Here is a 15,425-nt window from a genome sequence, read left to right on the forward strand (position 1 = left end):
TCCCTATATTTCCTCCGTTCCTCTACTCTACTCTCTCGGCATTCTAGATCGAAGTCCCAAAGGAAATAATGCACACTTTGCAGAGTAATGGTGCATGATGTTTCTTTGTGTTATAAAAGCCACCAAAAAGAAACGAGCTAAAAAAAAAAAAGCAAAGAGTTTTCAGTTCTCCTTGCAGAACAATAAAGATCTGCGGTAAGGTAATGTGTGTTTTGTCAGCAGAAAGTGGCTCTGAAAGCTTCTGGGCCTTTTATCAGGCGCATCGGTTGTCTTATTGCCATTTTTTGCTCCTTATTCGTCATTTGTTTGTGCGCTTTAAATCATTATGACAAAACATCACGATATTGATAAGAGTTGAATCTACAACTATATTTGTATGAGTGGTTTCAGCATAAGCATTGTCAAGTTGAGAGATTGTATATCAATTGTCTCGTAGACTTGCAACTTTCTGAATTTAATTATTTGCTACGAAATTCAGCCAAAAAATAAAGAAAGTAAAGAAAAGTGGTTGCGAAAAAAAAAAAAAACAACGGAAGATAGGAAAACAGGAAAAGTAAAGAGACATAAGATCTATGTAGTCATTTTCGTTCAGTTAATAGGACCATGAACTGCTAATAACTTCATTCTGTCTCACGACAAGTAGTTGCTGGTTGAATAAAGATTGTTCATACTTATAAAGCCCCCTGCCCTCACGTACTTACCACTCATTGTGACTACCAAGAAAATCCTACATTTGAGAAGCCATGACTACAGTGGAACCAAGTGGAACCAAAAGGAACCAAAAGGAACCAAGTGATAGCTTTGATGAGTTGCCATAACTGTATAAACGTTCATTTTCATAGGCCATTTGTATCTAACCTTTTCCCCTCGCAAATCTTCTTCACGTGCAATTTTTTTCTTTTGGTCACTCCCCGGTTTAGGCAATTTAGTCAGCGGAGCGGAAATATTAAAAAACAGCGGCTGACTTTAAAAGAAAAAAACAGACGAGAAGTTTCTACTCCTCACAAGAGGGTTCCAAAACAGCATTATTCTTAACGTGTAGATACCCTACTGACAAGACAAAAGGTCTACGTCTAGACACTGTTACCAATACATCTCCCCGCTATTCTTTTGTATATAACACATGCTGTTGTTAACAAATGGTGTTGCAGTTACTTAATCCAACCAATAAACATCTCCGCTTTGCAAATCATACATTAAATTATATGCAGGAACAAAGTAGGATTTCTTAACCCAATTGGGGAAAACCTCTAACCAACACAAACTAATTTTCGATTGCTTTTGAATAGACGTGAGATTCAATAGAGCTCTATTAGCAAAAGGTAGTATCGTTAGTTAAGCTCTCCTACTTTACTCTGACTACACTTTTTCCCATTGGGTCTAGAACAGCCTTGTAACATTAGTCATATGCAGACACATTTTTTTTTTTTTTTATTTTTTTATATGGCGCGGAAATAAAGACGACAATTCACTCTCACTCTCACTTTACTCTCTTCTCTCTAACAAAACAAAACAAAAAATTTTCAAATTAATATCATCCATCGTTTGAGCAAAAAGAAAAAAAAAAAAAAAATATCAACCGACGAATCAACTTTTCTTCTTCTTACAAAACTAACCGATTCAACAAGATCCTTCTCCCACCAACGATCTCCTATTCTGTTTCCTGTTTTTATCAAAATGGAGTCGGTTATAAAAGTTTCCATGTCAGTTTGTCCATTTGTTCAATCCACTTCAACTCAAGCCTTGCGTCACTTGAGTAGATCTTCAGGTGGTTTAGCTCAACGTGCTCGTCAATGTCCTTACATGGCCAATGCACTTCAAGCTCAAGAGCAGCGCCAACAACAGCAGAATGAATCAGTCAGATCTTACTCTACTGCTACCTCCCCAAAAAGAGCTAGTGTGAGCCGTTCAGCTACCCCTGATGCTTCTGCTTTTGTTCCACCTCCAGCTTCACCATACCGTTTCCAAAATGAAAACTTGACTGGTGCTCAAGTCAATTTCAATGGCAATGAACAGAAATTTGATTTTCAAGGGTTTTTAAATGACGATTTGAATAAAAAGAGAACTGATAAATCATATCGTTTCTTTAACAATATCAACCGTTTAGCCAATGAGTTCCCAAAAGCTCATCGTGCTGAAGAAGATGATAAAGTTACCGTTTGGTGTTCAAATGATTACCTTGGAATGGGTAAGAATGAGTCCACTTTGACTGAAATGAAGCGTGTTTTGGACAAGTATGGATCAGGTGCCGGTGGTACTAGAAACATTGCTGGTCATAATGCCCATGCTATCAAGTTGGAATCCGAATTGGCTGCTTTGCATAAACATGAAGCGGCGTTGGTTTTCAGTTCATGTTTTGTTGCCAATGATGCAGTCTTGTCATTGTTTGGACAAAAGATTAAGGACTTGGTCATCTTTTCTGATGAATTGAACCATGCGTCTATGATTCAAGGTATTAGAAACTCGCGTGCTAAGAAGCACATTTTTAAACATAATGATTTGGTTGATTTGGAAGCCAAGTTGGCTCAGTACCCTAAATCAGTACCAAAATTAATTGCATTTGAATCGGTTTACTCCATGTGTGGATCCATTGCTCCAATTGAAGCTATTTGTGACTTGGCTGAGAAATACGGTGCCGTTACATTTTTGGATGAAGTTCATGCTGTTGGTATGTATGGTCCACATGGAGCTGGTGTTGCCGAACACTTGAACTTTGAAGCTCATTTGAAACTGGGTATCAATCCTGCTGAAATTGAAACTGTTATGAGCAGAGTCGATATGGTTACTGGTACTCTTGGTAAAGCTTATGGATGTGTTGGTGGTTACGTTACTGGTAAAGCCAATATGATTGATTGGTTTAGATGTTATGCACCAGGATTCATCTTCACTACTAGTTTACCACCAGCTATCATGGCTGGTGCTGCTGAATCCATTCGTTATCAAAGGGCCACATTGAAAGACCGTATTGCTCAACAGAAAAACACTAGATATGTCAAGAACAATATGAACCAGTTGGGATTACCAGTTATTCCCAACCCATCTCACATTGTTCCTGTTTTAATTGGTAATGCTTACGACGCAAAGAGAGCTTCCGACATGTTGTTAGATAAACACAAGATTTACGTTCAAGCCATCAATTTCCCAACTGTGCCAATTGGTGAAGAAAGATTGAGAATCACTCCAACTCCAGGCCATGGTCCAGAAATCTCTAATCATTTGATTGAAGCAGTCGATGATGTTTTCAATGAATTGAACTTGAAGAGAATCAACGATTGGACTGCAGCTGGAGGATTATGTGGTGTTGGTCAAGAAGATTCTGGTTCAATCCAACATATTTGGACTGATGAGCAATTGGCCTTGACTGATTCTGATTTGAATCCAAATGTTGTTGATCCAATTGTTGTACCATTGGGTGTGTCCTCAGGTGTTGCTATGTAAAGGCGGTATACACACCTTGTTTTTGGACTGGGAAAGAACTAGCTTGTCCCTCTTATCTTTTTTTTTTATATCTTTATCTTATTTTTATCTAATACATGTTGAAAGAAAACTCTTTAAAATGATTTGAAAATTTTGTAGATTTAATTTACGCGTGAGATCAAGAAAAGAAGAAAGAGAAAAAAATGTAAACAAACGAAACCTCTACTCATTCAGGTTTTACCAATGGCCCTCAATAAACCACAGGTGGTAAGACTATACGTCCATCGAGTTGTGAAATCATTAATACCAGCTGAACTTGGTGAAGAGTATATACAAAGTGTTGCTAATGAATTATACACATCTTTAATCAACACCGAACCTATTCACGAGGACATATCCACAATCATTAATAAATATAAACAGACTTTTCTCAGTAATGGGTTGCAACTGGAATGGAATCAGTTTCAAACACTTGTTAATTCACTAAGTCAGCATCGCACACTTGATCAAATTGCCAATTATTTGACGTTTCTTGATGCCTTGCGAGATAACTCAGGTGAGTCCATTCAAGAATCATCTTTTACAACTAATACTAATGGAAAGACTTTGGCACAGTTGACTCAACCACATTACAAGACTTTACCTGAAGAGACAATCTTGACTTATTTACCTTATACGTTAATGGGCCTCGATTCGAAATTGTTTACATTTTCAAACGACTACAAGAGAATTGAGATTCCACAATCAATTAACAATAGCTATAGTTCCCTTTTAAAGACATTGTTTGAATACGCCTTGCTATACAAGCAGCTAACTATCTTTGTTGAGCAAAATAGGGGCAAATTATCACTGGCTATAAAAGGTGCATATATTTCAGTGGTGGATAGGGAATTGAAACGGTATAGTCAAGATTTGAATCTGGTGTTTAGTAAACAACCATCTAGCGTATTGGTTGTGTATAATGCCATTTTCGATTGGATCTTCACATTACGATTTTTGTATCGAGCTTCATTACAGATGGTCAAATTGGATGGATACCATTTCCTTAATCATGTATACAAATTCACCAAATTTGGAGATAGGCATGTATCTTCCATTGCCAAACTAGCGTTTGATGAAATCGTGAAACCGTATTATAATGTGCTTGAATTTTGGTTGATTAAAGGTGAGTTGGCCGATCGGAATGATGAGTTTTTCATATCATTTAACAACGAAGGTGAAAATTTCAATCAAATTATCAAGTATCATGGGAATAAAGTACCGGAATTTATTGAATCTAGTGAAAAGGTTTTCCAAATTGGTAAAACGTTAATCTTTCTTGAAAAATATTGTCAGGAATTGCAATTTGTTGATGAGTTTAATAAGAAATATTCAACTATTATATTCAACAATCACGATGGACTTGCTTCGATGACGATTAATGAGGCTACGGATGTGATTAATCAGCAGTACGATGAAGTACTTACCTTTTTCACTCAATTGATTCATCAAAAGTATAATCTATTTACTCATTTACTCAATTTTAAGAGCTATTACTTGATGGAGGTTAATGACTTCATAGAAGCGATAATCATCAAAGGAGAATCTACATTCAATCTCCCTTCATTGGAAATTACATCAAGTCAATTACATCAGGTACTTCATGACGCAATACAAATCTCATCAGTCAAATCTCACAACAATGTCAATCGTCTCGATTCCAAAATATTCAACCCACAAATGGAAACATTTGGATGGGTTTCGTTCTTGATTGATTATAAAATTACCGATTTGCCAATATTTGATATTTTGGAACCGTCAATAGTGAAACACCTCAAGACATTTCATTTCTTTTGGAAGTTGCGTCATTTGCGTGTACTTTTACAATCAAATTACATGGCTTTTAATCAATTGAATTTGAAAATTGGATCTCGTGTGAGGAGCAATTATAGGAAATTGGGTGTTAATATTAATGGGGTCAATATTATGCGACATCATTTGGTTAAGTTTTTGGATGATTTGGTGGCGTACTTGTCATATGAGGTGGTTGAACATTCATTTAATGTAAATATAGTTGACAAGTTTTTCCATCGTAATGAGAATGAATTGGTTTTGGATAAACTGTTTATGAAGTTACCGGAAAAAGAAATTAATGATGCAGCAATATCACTTAAAGTGAATAAATTAACCATTGATGAACTTATATCGGTGCATAATAAGTACCTTGATGACATAGTCTATACAAAACTATTCAATGGATCAGTTAAAGGTGCCATGACTAGTATCAGCTTCATTGATCAAATTTACGAAATATTGCAATCGATATTCAGATTTGTCAATACTAGTCAGGAATACTTGTCCGTAGTGGAAACATTCTTGGTGTTGATCAATAGTAAGGATACTTTTGACGATGATGACATTGACCAAGAGGAGCAAGAGTATCAAATGGAGAAGGATATTGATGAAGTTTCGAATCGATTGACTAAGTTGTGGAGAAAGCTCAAGGTGGAGATTTTTAATGGTGAGTTTAGGTCGTTGGTTGATGGATTCAAGCAGGATTTGAAGTCTGATAATGAATTAAAAGAGTTGGGCAAGTGTCTATGATATAGTTATGTATTGTAATGTTATCTATCGATGATGTAATTGCTGCAATTTTTGTGCGGAAACAACAAATGGCATAATCGGAACTCAAATGTCCAGATAAAAAAAACCCCACTAGATCTCTTTACTAAGCACACATTGACTTGCATTTTATCAAAATGACTATAGATCCAATAGACGAAGGTCTACTTCGATTCACATTGTACCAACTGAAGCACGTCAAATTATACAACCTCCCCACTGACTTACTCAAGCAATTAAAAACCGGCAGCGGAATCGAACAACAAGTTGAATGTATATGGACGGGGTCCATCAAACTAATTCGAGAAATTAAACAAAAAAGCGTTGACCAGATTGCAATTGAGCATGAAAATGAACGTAAACTCCTTCCTTCACATCGAATCCCTGCGTTTACTCAACATCGATTGAAATTGGAGTTCACCAATGGTGTCGAGCCGAAACTTTGGGGCGAGACGTGGTATGCGCCAATTAATAAACGGCTCAGAGCTGAGTTGGGCTTGGAGCCAAATCAAGAAGATGTCGATACTGAAGCTGAGACGAGTGGTGTGAAAATGGAGCAGATTAGTAGTATCGCTAATGATGATTCAGATACTATTCGGGAACTTTCTTATGAGTTGGGAATCGTATCTACTCAATGGTTTAGAGTTATTGTTCAACCGCCCAATTCAGGGTTCCATCCAATAATAACTAGCAATGGGGAAAAAGTAGTTGACGGTAACCAAAAAGGTGTGACTCAAGTTGCGCTACTACTACGATTCAAACATGATATTGATTCAGAGGAATTTTTAGAACAGTTGGAAAATTACAACATGAGGTATGATCATTTACAACGGCAGTATTATTATGATAAATGGGCAGAAATCTTGGATCAGGATACTGTGAATGAAGAAGAAAATGACGATGATGTCAAGTCTAAAGAGTCCGAGTTGGATACAGGTACTGAGGATTTAAGTCTAACTGATAATGAAAACAACTATGAAGCGAAAGATCGACAAGTACAAACGAGTCAAAGCTCAGAGAGTGAAGATGATGACGAGTTTGGTGATTTTATAACTAAATAAATAAAACACTATACATCTAGAAAAAAAAAACACTTGTAAAAGTAGCTCTCCTCACTTGTGCTGCAGTTGCTGCTGCTGCTGCTGCTGCTGCTGCTGCTGTTGCTTCTTCTTGTAATACATCTTCTGAATCAATGGATGATGCGACTCCAATTCCTTATTCTTATTCCTGCTGTACTCAATGTACGCCATATCTTCACCACCAGCCAATCCAGCCAACGATCCAGACGACCGAGTAGCTCCATTTTGTTTCGCATTCTCCATCCTTTGTCTCTGTTCTCTAGGAATGAAATTGGTATCTGCATCATCACCAATCTCCAAACCTGCTGCATCTTCATTCTTCAACAACACTTGTTGCAACAACTCACGACGCTCTCTGGCGGAAGCATATGCTAAATCCGGTAATTGCTCCATTCCACTCAAATGGGTAATAACCTTGAATGCATAACCTTGATCAACTAGGAATGCTTGTCTCTTGGTTGAATAATACATCTCTTGTGTATCCTTGGACACTAATGAGTAAAAGAATGCGTTAAACCCTTCGTCATTACGTCTCTTGGCTCGTAAAATTCTTCCCAACCGTTGTGCCTCCTGTCTTCTTGATCCATAATGAGACGATATCTGAATCAAACAAGTAGCTTCCGGTAAGTCGATTGAAGTGTCTCCCACTTTAGACAAGAAAATGGTATTGATTTGATCATTATGTTGAAAATTTTGTAAAATTTTCATTCTTTCTTGTTGTGGAGTTGACCCATAAATAAATGGTTTACCAAGCTTCAATGCATACTCCTGAAGTGCATAGACATTATCACTAAAGACAATAATTTTATCACCCCTTTTTTCATGATAATGAATCAAAAACTGACAAGCTTGAAACTTGGTAGGATTCATAATATACAAAAGCATTCTCTTTCTTGCACTCTCTCGAAGATATTCTTGATAAAATTCAGCCGTCATTGGACACCACACTTCGGCACATTGAACATTTGCAATGTGACCCTTTTGTGCCAAATCCATCCAATTCGCTTCGTACAATTTAGGACCAATCAAGAAATTCAAATCATCAATCTTGTCATCTTCACGCACCAAAGTTGCAGTAAGACCGAGCTTTGCGTGTGCTGCGATGGTTGTAACAACACGCCTAAACATATTAGCAGGCACAACATGCACTTCATCCAAGATTATGAACCCCCATTCTCTTGACCTAAGGAAATCCATAACTTTTTGTGAATCATGCGACCTGTTACGAGTGTTTGCAACCATAGAGTATGTTGATACAACAAGACCAGATTCACTAGCAAACATTTCCTTATTTTCCGATGTGAATACGGCAACATTTTCCGGTTGGATTGTACACCATTGCAAAAACTGCTGTCTCCACTGCATCACCGAAACAGATGATGTACACAACACAATGACAGATTTTCGTATAGTACAAGCTGCAGTTATACCAACCAATGTCTTACCAGCCCCACATGGAAGAACAATAATCCCCGATCTCGCTCTTCCATTTCCAAACATTTTCGACAACGATTTCTCTTGATATGGTCGAATTTGCGTAGATGGCTTCAAGTCTATTTCGAGGTCCGGATTTCGGGCATCATTTCTAAAATCGTATTCTTCTAAAACTGGATAGTCTATTTCTTGACACCGCCTTTTCACGATTTCCACAGAATCATGTGATATTTCAAATGAATGTACAGTGTCTAAATCATCATCATCATCTCGACTTCCCACCACTGAAGCAAATATATCTTCAGCCTCACTAGGTTTTGCTGAGGCATCCAATTCTTCCTTTTTCTTTATTCCTGGAATATCAATGTCATTTTGTGGAGGAGCTGATTGAACCAATCCGTTGCTGGTGACGGTGTTTTCTGTTGACTGTATCCTCAAAGGGCCGATAACTTCATCTTTAAGCAACATTTGCAATATATCTGCCTGAGTACTTTCGACATAGTATCTATTGTTTTTCAAAACCAATTTAATTTTACCATATGAAACAGTGGCAGCTTTAATAAACTCCACAATGGTATCCGTCACAGGCACTTTCGATAAACGATTTAACACAGAGATGATATCGTTGGTCTCTAGACCTACCGAAACTGCTGCGTATAGTGAAAACGGAGTAATCTTATACTCATGTATATGTGATGGTCTTGATATTGGTTCGGCAATGGTAATCAAGAAATCTTGTGCTTGTTCTGCTAATGGCGAGAATGACTCTAAAATAATCCTCATATCATTTGGAGAAATCCACAACGGCCGTGTGAAATGATCTGGTTTCAACTTGAGATATGAAAAGTCCGAAGTGCCAAAGGACTTTGAAACGGCGTCAGGTATGTATCCTGGTGGCAAGTCGCGACTGACATCTAGTAGATCTTCGTCTGAAAAATTCGTCTCCTGCAATGAGCCCTTTACTGAGTTTACTGCCATGCGTGCCTTTTGCCTCTTTAGTTGATGATCGCCATCTGCTTTACTGGTTTTCCTCTTTTTTGTTGTGCCATAGTCATCGTCATCTAAATCGACATATCCTTCATCGGAGAAATTCTCATCATCAAGTTCAGCATAGTTGACAGATTGTGATCTTCTAGACATGTCGTAAAAGTGATCCCGTGTAAAATGCAAAAACGATTTGAATAAGGGATGTAAAAGATCTGATTTGTAATTGTCTTTGCTATTAAACCCTCCTTTGAAATTTCTTTTGTGCTTAGAAAAAAGGCGTGCACAATTGTACAATATTCTTTGGCAACCATTCCAATCTATTAAAAACAAAATCTAAACCTATTCACATATACATACATCCTTAATCAGTAAACTTGTAAGACCCACTTGCTAAAGTGATGCTACCTCCTCTGTAACTACCCTTTTTCATCTTGTTTTTATTTTTAGTGAAATCTTTTCCTCTAACTTGCAACAACCTTTCACTTGCCTTCTCACCCCAAGTTCCAGCAGCACCTTTGTAAGTGTTATCCTGTAAAGTTTTATCCTCAAAAGTGATCTTTGATCTATCTATTCTAGAAAAGTGCTTTCTTTGTCCAGGCTTGAGTTCAGGTTCAGGAGAAGCTGATGCGGAGTTTGTGTGTATTGACTCAGTGACTGAAGAGCTGGCTGATGACGTAGGCTCGGTTCTAGCCTTCTTCATTTCCTGAATGACAGTTGTATCATCGTGTTTTCTTTTTTTTGATGATGTTTCGGAATCGGACTCAGAGGAGGAGTTGGAGTCGGAAGATGAACTTGATGAAGATGAGTCGGAGTCGGAAGATGAACTGGACGAGTCAGATGATGATGAGCTGGATGAATCTGAGTCTGAATCTGAGTCTGAATCTGAGTCTGAGCTAGATGAGTCTGATGAACTGGAAGCTTCTGAGTCCGAAGATGAGCTAGATGAGTCTGAGCTGGATGAGTCAGATGAGCTTGAAGATGAGTCACTATCCGAAGATGAAGAGCTGTCGCTACTTGAGCTATCTGATGATGACGCTACGTCCAAAGTAGAGGCCTCTTTAACCTCAACTACTTTCTCTTCACCATCATCTTCGTCACTCTCGTCACTTGATGAATCTTCATCTCCTGAACTACTCTCGTCATCACCGTCAGAGCTACTCTCAGAAGAGTCAGAAGACAGAGATTCCTTCTCCTTAGATTCTAGTTCTTGAACAAAATCGTATACTTTGTTCACTGCCTTCTTGTCAAACACACGCACGTCCAAATTTTCAACCAACTCCGTCAAGACTTTGCTGTTCAATTTTTTCATATTTTCGTCATTCTTGACTATATTCTGGACATGCTCTAGAATAGTTTTTATTTTAGATTCGATTGAAACTGCCATATTTTCTTGTAGCCTGTTGCTCTTTAGGTGATACTTTTTAACAGCTGTGTGGGTAGATGAGATGAGAGAGATGTGTCTAATTTTTTTCTTTCTTTTTTTTTCTTCTTTTAAAGAAAAACTTTTATTACACAAAAGCAAAGAAACTGCAAAAACACACATCTCTTTTGTGGTTTAGCAGTTTGGAAAAGAGAATTGCCCATAGCAGTTTGACATACAATCTTGATTCCAAAAACGTAATAACTTAAAAACAAACTATAAAAAACTAATACTTTTCCCTTCGAGCTAAGCAACACCTACAACTTGCTTTTGTTCTTATCAGTACACAAGTCAAATGGAAGGTATGTCTTATCAGCATCATAACCGTAAATATTGATCAAGTCAAAGTTAAAAAGTAATTTCTGTTGCTGCTCAAAAAGCGCTTCCCTGTCTCCCTTTAAAGCAACCTCTGGAATGGATGTCCTTGATTGTTTAAAATCATTGTCACGCTTTGTCAATGCATCTGCAATGACCTTAACCACATCGTCCGGCTGCTCAGAGTTGACCAAATGTTGTCCTTTGTCAACGCTTATAGCACCTGCCAACATATCAGGCCTAATAGCATTACGAATCCAATCGATACTGTCCTTCAAATTCCAAGTAGCATCACCACCAATGACATGAAAAATTGGAACATTAATTTGAGGTAAAGCAAGCATACCTTTAAAAGAACTACTATTTCCACTGGTATATGTTGCGAGCTGGTTAAATGCCAGACACTTTGCCTTGTAAACAACCTTTCCATCCTTATTCTTTGTCTTGTAGACTTCGTCATCAATGTAATCTTTCAACACATCAGCTTGGAAAGTCTTGGTGAATGAATATTTTGAGAAGTAGGTGATGGCTTCTTTTTCGGTATTGAAAGTATCCTTCATCATTTTGGCCATCTTTTTCAAAATTTTCTGAAATCTTGCCCGAGTTTCTGATGTTCCATAAATCACAGGCTCTATAGCAACAACAGAGTCAAACATTGTTGTTTCCAAAAACGCTGCATATAATGCCATATAGCCACCCATTGAATGTCCTATGGCAACTGTCCTAGTCTCCAAGTTGTTTTGCACATCTCCTGTGGTTTTCCTCTCGTGATTGATAACGTCAATAACATCTCTTGATCCATCATCCCACATACAAACACTGCCCAACTTTCCATCGTTTGCCACACTCGAATCTCCATGTCCAACTGCATCAATAGCAAGCACAGTATCCAAGTGCCAAGGTACTTGAGCTGATTGCGACAACTTATACAACTGCTTAATAAGATAAGTCCATACTGATTTGTTAAACCCAGTTCCATGGAAAAACACCAAGTTCAAAGTTAATTGAGACTCAGGCTTTGGGCGCGGACTGTTTGATTTGAATTTGTTGTACACTATAACCAAATTTTCGGCATCTTTGTCAATCAAAGTACTACCGGTGGCACGAACCGGATGTGCTTTTGTTTGCTTCTTTTCGAGTGAATATGACATTGGATGTGTAGATTTGTTGCTCCTATTCCCTTTTCTGAGTTGTCTATTTACTGTCAAAATTTTGAGGGGAAAAGTTGGTCGCTTATATATCTTTTGTGGGGATAACTACAGAGCGGAGTTAAATTTATTCTTTTGTTATCGTTGCAGAGATAATTCCGAACACGCACAGTTCGGTTGTATCTACAAATATGACTCTAGAAAGCGTGATCAATAAGGTATAAGATATAAAACAGTACTGTATTGAAAAACACCTACAACTTGCTACTATATTTATCTGTGTGCAAGTCAAATGGTACGTATCTCTTATCAGCATCGTAACCATAAACATTATCCATGTCAAAAGTCAAAATCAGCTTTTGTTGATGTTTACGAAGAGCTTCTCTGTCGCCCTTCAAAGCAACTTCTGGAATGGTTGACCTTGTTTGCTTGAAATCCTTGTCACGCTTCGTCAATGCATCAGCAATAATCTTGATGATGTCATCTGGCTGTTCAGAGTTGACCAAATGTTTTCCCTTGTCGACGTTTATAGCAGCTGCCAATAGGTCTGGTCTAACGGATTCACGAAACCAAGGAGCGCTCTCTTTCAAGTTCCAGACAGCCGCACCTCCAATAATATGGAAAATGGGAACTTTAATCAGCGGCAAAGCAAGCATGCCCTTTAAAGAACCCATATTTGCACTCATATAGGTTGATATTTGGTTAGCTGCCAGGCACTTTGATTTAAATACTGTTTTTCCTTCCTCGTTTTTCGTCTTGTATACTTCATCATCAATGTAATTTTTTGACACTTCCGATTGGAAATCTTTGGTGAATGAATACTTTGAGAAATAGTCCCTAGCTTCTTGTTCTGTATCAAATGTGTCCTTGAGTAATGTGACTAGCTTTTTCAACAGAGTGATATACCTTGCCTTAGTTTCAGGTGTTTCATAAATAATAGGCTCTATAGCCACAACAGCATCAAATATTGTTGACTCCAAAAAGGATGTAAACAAAACAATATGTCCGCCCATTGAATGCCCTACCGCAACAGTTCTGGTCTCCAAGTCGTTTTGCATATCTCCTGTGGTTTTCCTTTCGTGTTTAATGACTTCAATAACATCTTTGGAACCGTCATCCCACATGAAGACGCTTCCCAACTTTCCATCGTTTGCCACACTCGAGTCTCCGTGACCAACTGCATCAATGGCAAGAACGGTGTCCAAGTGCCAAGGCACTTGACCTGATTCTGACAACTTATACAATTGCTTAATAAGATAAGTCCATACTGATTTGTTAAACCCAGTTCCGTGGCAAAATACCAAGTTGAAAGTTAACTTGGTTTCAGGGCTAGGGCGTGGTTTGCTTGATTTGAATTTGTTGTACACAATGATCAAATCCTCAACATCTTTGGCTATCAAAGTACTACCAAGAGCACGAATTGGATGTGCCTTTACTTGTTTCTTTTCGAGTGTATATGACATGTATCCTGAAAGCGTAGTGTTGATTATGCTATTTTTTTTTTCACTTGTCAATTTGCTGCCGATATTTCAGGGGAGTCGGTTGTTTATGTATCTCGGTTTTTCATATTTGTGGGGCGGGGAGCGCATAAATCACCGAGCGGAGCTTATATTGATTGTTACCGTGGTAATTTTGAAAAAAATCAATTAGTAAGCTCGGATAATAGTTCCGTGTGGGGCGCACTCGGACCCCTCACTCACACACTCACACAGGGAGTAACAAATCAATAGTGTGGGATCGGCCAACGGAAGACGTGAATCCGTGTACAGACCCCGCGCATCCTGTATTTCGTCAACCAGGGAACATACGTAGGCTAAATCATACATGTGATGCTAATGAGTGTCCCTGCAAAATCTACATAGCAGAAGTCTGGCTCTTTAGACAACCCATTTTTAAGACGCTGCGAAAGGGTCGGGTTTAACTTGTACAGTAAGCGGATTTATGTGTGGGTGTCGTCGTATAAGAAATTATCTTGGTACATCATCTGAAAAATTTTGAAAATTTTCAAAATACACATCACAACTCTGCTTTGATCCCCAAAAAACTATTTTGCCCCATGACATCCAGCAAGATCCAAATACTCAGGACCGTACACCAAGTAAGACAATGGAGAGCTAAGTTCTTCTTGAATAACCAGTCAGTGGGGTTTGTCCCCACCATGGGTGCATTACATGCAGGTCACTGCTCTTTGGTGTCCCAGTCACTACAAGAAAACGACAAGACCATAGTTTCCATATTTGTCAACCCTTCACAATTTGGACCCACTGAAGATTTAGACAAGTATCCTAGAAGCTTGGATCGTGATTTAGAAATATTAGAAACACAGTTTAAAAGCACACCGGTGGATGCGGTTTTTGTACCCAAGGTAACTGAAATGTACCCTAGTGGTATTACGCTAGACGTTGAAAACCAACGTGGTACTTTTGTAACTGTTCATGGTTCAAGCGAACAACTTGAGGGTGTTACTAGGCCCCAGTTCTTTAGAGGAGTTGCCACCGTTGTCACCAAATTGTTGAATATCGTACAACCTACAAGAATCTATTTTGGACAAAAAGATGCTCAGCAATGTGTGGTTATCAAGAATTTGGTGAAGGACTTACACATTCCGACCGAAGTGAGAGTTTTGCCAACTTCAAGGGAGAATAACGGCTTGGCATTGTCGTCAAGAAATGAATATTTGTCGAAAGAGATGAAAGATCGGAGCTCGGTCATCTACAAAGCTTTGCAAAACGGTGAAGCTTTCTATAACGAAAGAAGAGAAAAGGAAGAATCTGTCAACGCCAACGACATAGTTGCTGAAATCAAAAAAGTTCTTGAAAAAGATCCAGATTTTGAAATTGAGTACATCGCCATTAGTCATCCTGAACTTTTGACCGATCTTGAGGAAGTAAAACCTGGCATGGGCGCTATAGTCTCATGTGCGGTCAAAGTACCAAAGGAAAACAGCGATGAAAAAGCTAGATTGATTGACAATATTGTCTTGCAATAGATTTGACGAAATTTAATGATAATGAATTTGGGTGG

General features: G+C 38.2%; 8 protein-coding genes across 8 annotated transcripts; 4 read left to right on the forward strand and 4 right to left on the reverse strand. All coding sequences in view use genetic code 12, as the record gives it.

Annotated features, from left to right (window-relative positions):
* Window positions 1-1,677: 1,677 nt before the first annotated feature.
* On the forward strand, window positions 1,678-3,438 carry HEM1 (5-aminolevulinate synthase; the record flags this gene model as incomplete). Its single annotated transcript, XM_067694721.1, has 1 exon — window positions 1,678-3,438. One exon carries the CDS (start codon window positions 1,678-1,680, stop codon window positions 3,436-3,438), a length of 1,761 nt encoding a protein of 586 aa, XP_067545920.1.
* Window positions 3,439-3,660: 222 nt separating this feature from the next.
* Window positions 3,661-6,000, forward strand: SPC98 (Spc98p; the record flags this gene model as incomplete). Its single annotated transcript, XM_067694722.1, has 1 exon — window positions 3,661-6,000. The coding sequence occupies one exon, from the start codon at window positions 3,661-3,663 to the stop codon at window positions 5,998-6,000; it is 2,340 nt and encodes a 779-aa protein (XP_067545921.1).
* A 155-nt stretch (window positions 6,001-6,155) lies between these two features.
* I9W82_005536 (uncharacterized protein) lies at window positions 6,156-7,079 on the forward strand (the record flags this gene model as incomplete). The annotated part of the gene is made up of 1 exon (XM_067694723.1): window positions 6,156-7,079. The coding sequence occupies one exon, from the start codon at window positions 6,156-6,158 to the stop codon at window positions 7,077-7,079; it is 924 nt and encodes a 307-aa protein (XP_067545922.1).
* A 51-nt stretch (window positions 7,080-7,130) lies between these two features.
* Window positions 7,131-9,671, reverse strand: I9W82_005537 (TFIIH/NER complex ATPase/helicase subunit; the record flags this gene model as incomplete). Its single annotated transcript, XM_067694724.1, has 1 exon — window positions 7,131-9,671. The coding sequence occupies one exon, from the start codon at window positions 9,669-9,671 to the stop codon at window positions 7,131-7,133; it is 2,541 nt and encodes an 846-aa protein (XP_067545923.1).
* Window positions 9,672-9,879: 208 nt separating this feature from the next.
* Window positions 9,880-10,902, reverse strand: SRP40 (Srp40p; the record flags this gene model as incomplete). Its single annotated transcript, XM_067694725.1, has 1 exon — window positions 9,880-10,902. The coding sequence occupies one exon, from the start codon at window positions 10,900-10,902 to the stop codon at window positions 9,880-9,882; it is 1,023 nt and encodes a 340-aa protein (XP_067545924.1).
* Window positions 10,903-11,195: 293 nt separating this feature from the next.
* I9W82_005539 (alpha/beta fold hydrolase) lies at window positions 11,196-12,404 on the reverse strand (the record flags this gene model as incomplete). Its single annotated transcript, XM_067694726.1, has 1 exon — window positions 11,196-12,404. One exon carries the CDS (start codon window positions 12,402-12,404, stop codon window positions 11,196-11,198), a length of 1,209 nt encoding a protein of 402 aa, XP_067545925.1.
* Window positions 12,405-12,655: 251 nt separating this feature from the next.
* I9W82_005540 (alpha/beta hydrolase) lies at window positions 12,656-13,864 on the reverse strand (the record flags this gene model as incomplete). Its single annotated transcript, XM_067694728.1, has 1 exon — window positions 12,656-13,864. One exon carries the CDS (start codon window positions 13,862-13,864, stop codon window positions 12,656-12,658), a length of 1,209 nt encoding a protein of 402 aa, XP_067545926.1.
* A 593-nt stretch (window positions 13,865-14,457) lies between these two features.
* On the forward strand, window positions 14,458-15,390 carry PAN6 (pantoate--beta-alanine ligase; the record flags this gene model as incomplete). The annotated part of the gene is made up of 1 exon (XM_067694729.1): window positions 14,458-15,390. The coding sequence occupies one exon, from the start codon at window positions 14,458-14,460 to the stop codon at window positions 15,388-15,390; it is 933 nt and encodes a 310-aa protein (XP_067545927.1).
* Window positions 15,391-15,425: the final 35 nt, after the last annotated feature.

The sequence above is a fragment of the Candida metapsilosis genome, assembly GCF_017655625.1.
Source record: "Candida metapsilosis strain BP57 chromosome Unknown scaffold8, whole genome shotgun sequence".
Lineage (NCBI taxonomy): Eukaryota > Fungi > Ascomycota > Pichiomycetes > Serinales > Debaryomycetaceae > Lodderomyces > Lodderomyces metapsilosis.